At 43.6% G+C, this 2893-nt stretch overlaps 1 protein-coding gene across 1 annotated transcript; it reads right to left on the minus strand.

Moving 5' to 3' along the window:
* Positions 1–562: 562 nt before the first annotated feature.
* LOC147637999 (large ribosomal subunit protein P1z-like) lies at positions 563–1994 on the minus strand. The gene is made up of 4 exons (XM_086797366.1): positions 1837–1994; positions 1097–1220; positions 903–994; positions 563–816 (listed from the first exon to the last, which is right to left on the minus strand). The coding sequence occupies exons 1-4, from the start codon at positions 1903–1905 to the stop codon at positions 763–765; spliced, it is 339 nt and encodes a 112-aa protein (XP_086653492.1). The 5' UTR covers positions 1906–1994; the 3' UTR covers positions 563–762.
* Between the last annotated feature and the right edge of the window lie 899 nt (positions 1995–2893).

The raw sequence follows: 2893 nt of genomic DNA on the forward strand, positions 1-2893 counted from the left end.
CCTAATCCTAATCCTAATCCTAGGTTAGCACACGACCCTAGCCCTAATCCTAGTCTTGTGTAGACTTTATAATCCTACTTAAAAGGCCCCTCCATACATTCACCATACAAGCAAGCTTAATATGGACATGGTTCATATATTATCATGCACGTTTCCATGGCGAGGTTGTCTGCACTTCTCTCCTTCCACACACCGTACACATTTAGGGCATGAATGCCATTAGCAGAATTACATGTTAGTAGACATGAAAGAAAGCATCCTACTTAAAATTTCCCTCCATACATTCACCGTACAAGCAAGCTTAATACAGATGTGGTTCATATATTATCATGCAAGGTTTCATGACAGGACCACACACACAAGCACAACCACAGCACAGACCAAATAGATAGTTTGCTCATGTGAAGAGCACACTCCATGAAAAGCCTACACCATAACCATCTACATAGCACAACAGATGTATAATTGATTTGACTACTATTATTTCCCTCAACATATACTACTGTAAGACCATGACCACATTGAGAGTTCATCAATTCATCAATACGCAGCAAGGACAAGATACAATAAAAGCCCAAAATGCATATAAAAGAGCCCATCAAGGTCAAAGCAGTTATTTTGCCGATAAAACTGACCATTATGCTGAAAACATCATTGTATTACCCTCAAAACAACTTTCGCCTAGCAGCCGATACTGTTGAAACCTACAAAAATGAGTAAACAGGCAGGTTCATCCCTCCTGCAGATGCAGCAAAAGGTAATTTAATCAAACAAGCTGAAGCCCATATCTTCATCACTTTCCTCCTTGGGTTCCTCCTGTGAACAAGAAGTGGGTAAACATGAGATATGTTTCAATAACAGGAAATCTTCTGTAGATATGACATACAACCATCAATTGCTACCTTCTTCTCTTCAACAGGAGGGGGTGCTGCAGCACCTCCCCCAGCAGCCGGAGCAGCACCTCCACCAACAGCAACCGCAGCTCCGCCACCACCTACAAGCAGTAAGGCTGAGGTTAGTATAGGCCAGAATTTTTGTTTTTTAAGAGAGGGCAAATCAGTGGGGTTCACACATTAAAACAATCCTTAATACCCACCAGAACCAACATTTGTTATCAGATCCTCCACGCTACGCTTCTCTAGGAGCTTGGCAAATAATGCAGGCCAGTAAGACTCCACCTGGACATTTGCAGCCTTCACAAGAGTGGCTATTTTCTCAGCCTGCAATTTGAAGCACGTTTAATTAGCATTGAGTCATGTTACAAAGGTTGCATGCAGATAAACGTGCCCAGACCAAAGCAACCAGAGGGCAGCTTTCACCAGCGTTATGTAGAATCAGTGTGCAGCAATAAACTGTAGCTCAAATAACTGTATTGAAGTGCACCTTATCTCTGTTCTTAGTGCAGCATAACATATGCTTATCTCTGTTCTTAATGCAGCATTGCAAAGAGAGAGATTCAATCCATAATCCATTTCACACCATATAAGAAAAGGCAGTTTCTCATAAGCTATGCAAAAAAATGTAAATCCATGACTAACAGAATACAAAGCAAACACACATCCAAAAAGCAGGTCATGCGTGTGTCTGATATGCAGATAAGAAGTCATCCGGACCACGCATCTTAAAGGTCACAAAAAAAACCTTGGCAGTGTTGCGCATCATCGTAACCCAGAAAAAGAAAGTTTATGAGACAACATACCAAGTCGCCAGGTTCTTATTGGAGCAGCAGGTTTTCCAAGCAGTTTGGTTTGCTCACGAAGTTTTACTAGGGTTCCCTCTGGCGATGCATAGCCTGTCCATAGGCGAGAGAGAGAGAGAGAGAGAGAGAGAGAGTACCGTGATGGCAATGCCGTCGTCATGGAGAATGAGGGAGGCATACGTGCAGGCCAGCTCGCTAATCGCCATTGCAGAGACCAGCACCAGTCGAAAAAAAACAGAGAGGAAAGAAAACGTAAAAATTTGCACTCTAACCTAGAATTCCTTTCACACTTACACCATACCGAGGCTTCGCTTGACCGGACAAGGAAGGCTAGAGGCAGGGGATTTCAATGATTTTCATAAGGTTACTAATAGAAAATCTTCCTCTTACAAATTGCACATGCTTGATTTCTTGGAGGCCGAGAGACTTCTCTATTTGAGAGGTCTTTATGTTGCAGGCAACACACAACCTCTTTGTCCCTATGATGGACGATAGGTCTCTGTCGATCTTTGTCTCGCAAGCAACACAGGAACTCGATGTCCTTCTATGATGAAGCTATCTCGCATGCAATACATGACCCCTCTCTCTCTCTCTCTCACACACACACACACGCACACACGCACACAAACACACAACCACAATGATTACATGATTACATTCTCAGTTTAGGGTTTTGGGTAAAAGCCTCATTAGATTAGGATTTTGGGGTGTTAAAGATGGAGGTTACATGCTTTGATGCACTCTTATCCAAAAATCAATGGATGTTTCTTGGATGCACTGAGGCCTAAGAGGTTCTCATGGCCTACCCCATGCGCTCTAGAGATCTCGTGACGTGGCCCTTGGACCCAACTACTTCAACAGAACCATAATGATCTCTAGGTACTGAACAATTGGGGCACCAATACATCTTTAGGGGTGTGTTTTTCTCTCTAAAAGGTAAAAAAATAGAGGATGGGAGGAGAGGTGGAGGGAGTGGAGGAGAGGGGTGAAGAGGTGGAGACAAAAAAGGGAGGTTGCAGGCTTTGGTGCAGTTAGAGGATCCAAAGGAGACGAGGAGAAATGGAGGAAGTGGTGAAGAGGGGTGGAGAGGTGGAGGCATTCGAGGTTCGAGCACAATTGTGGGAGGGGCATCGTTTATAGATCTAGTAGCGGGCAAGGATGGTGGATGCTAAGGTTTAATGTTAGTGCATTCTA

This window comes from Cibotium barometz, chromosome 5, assembly GCF_041138505.1.
Source record: "Cibotium barometz isolate CiBa-2024 chromosome 5, ASM4113850v1, whole genome shotgun sequence".
NCBI classification, from domain to species: Eukaryota; Viridiplantae; Streptophyta; class Polypodiopsida; order Cyatheales; family Cibotiaceae; genus Cibotium; species Cibotium barometz.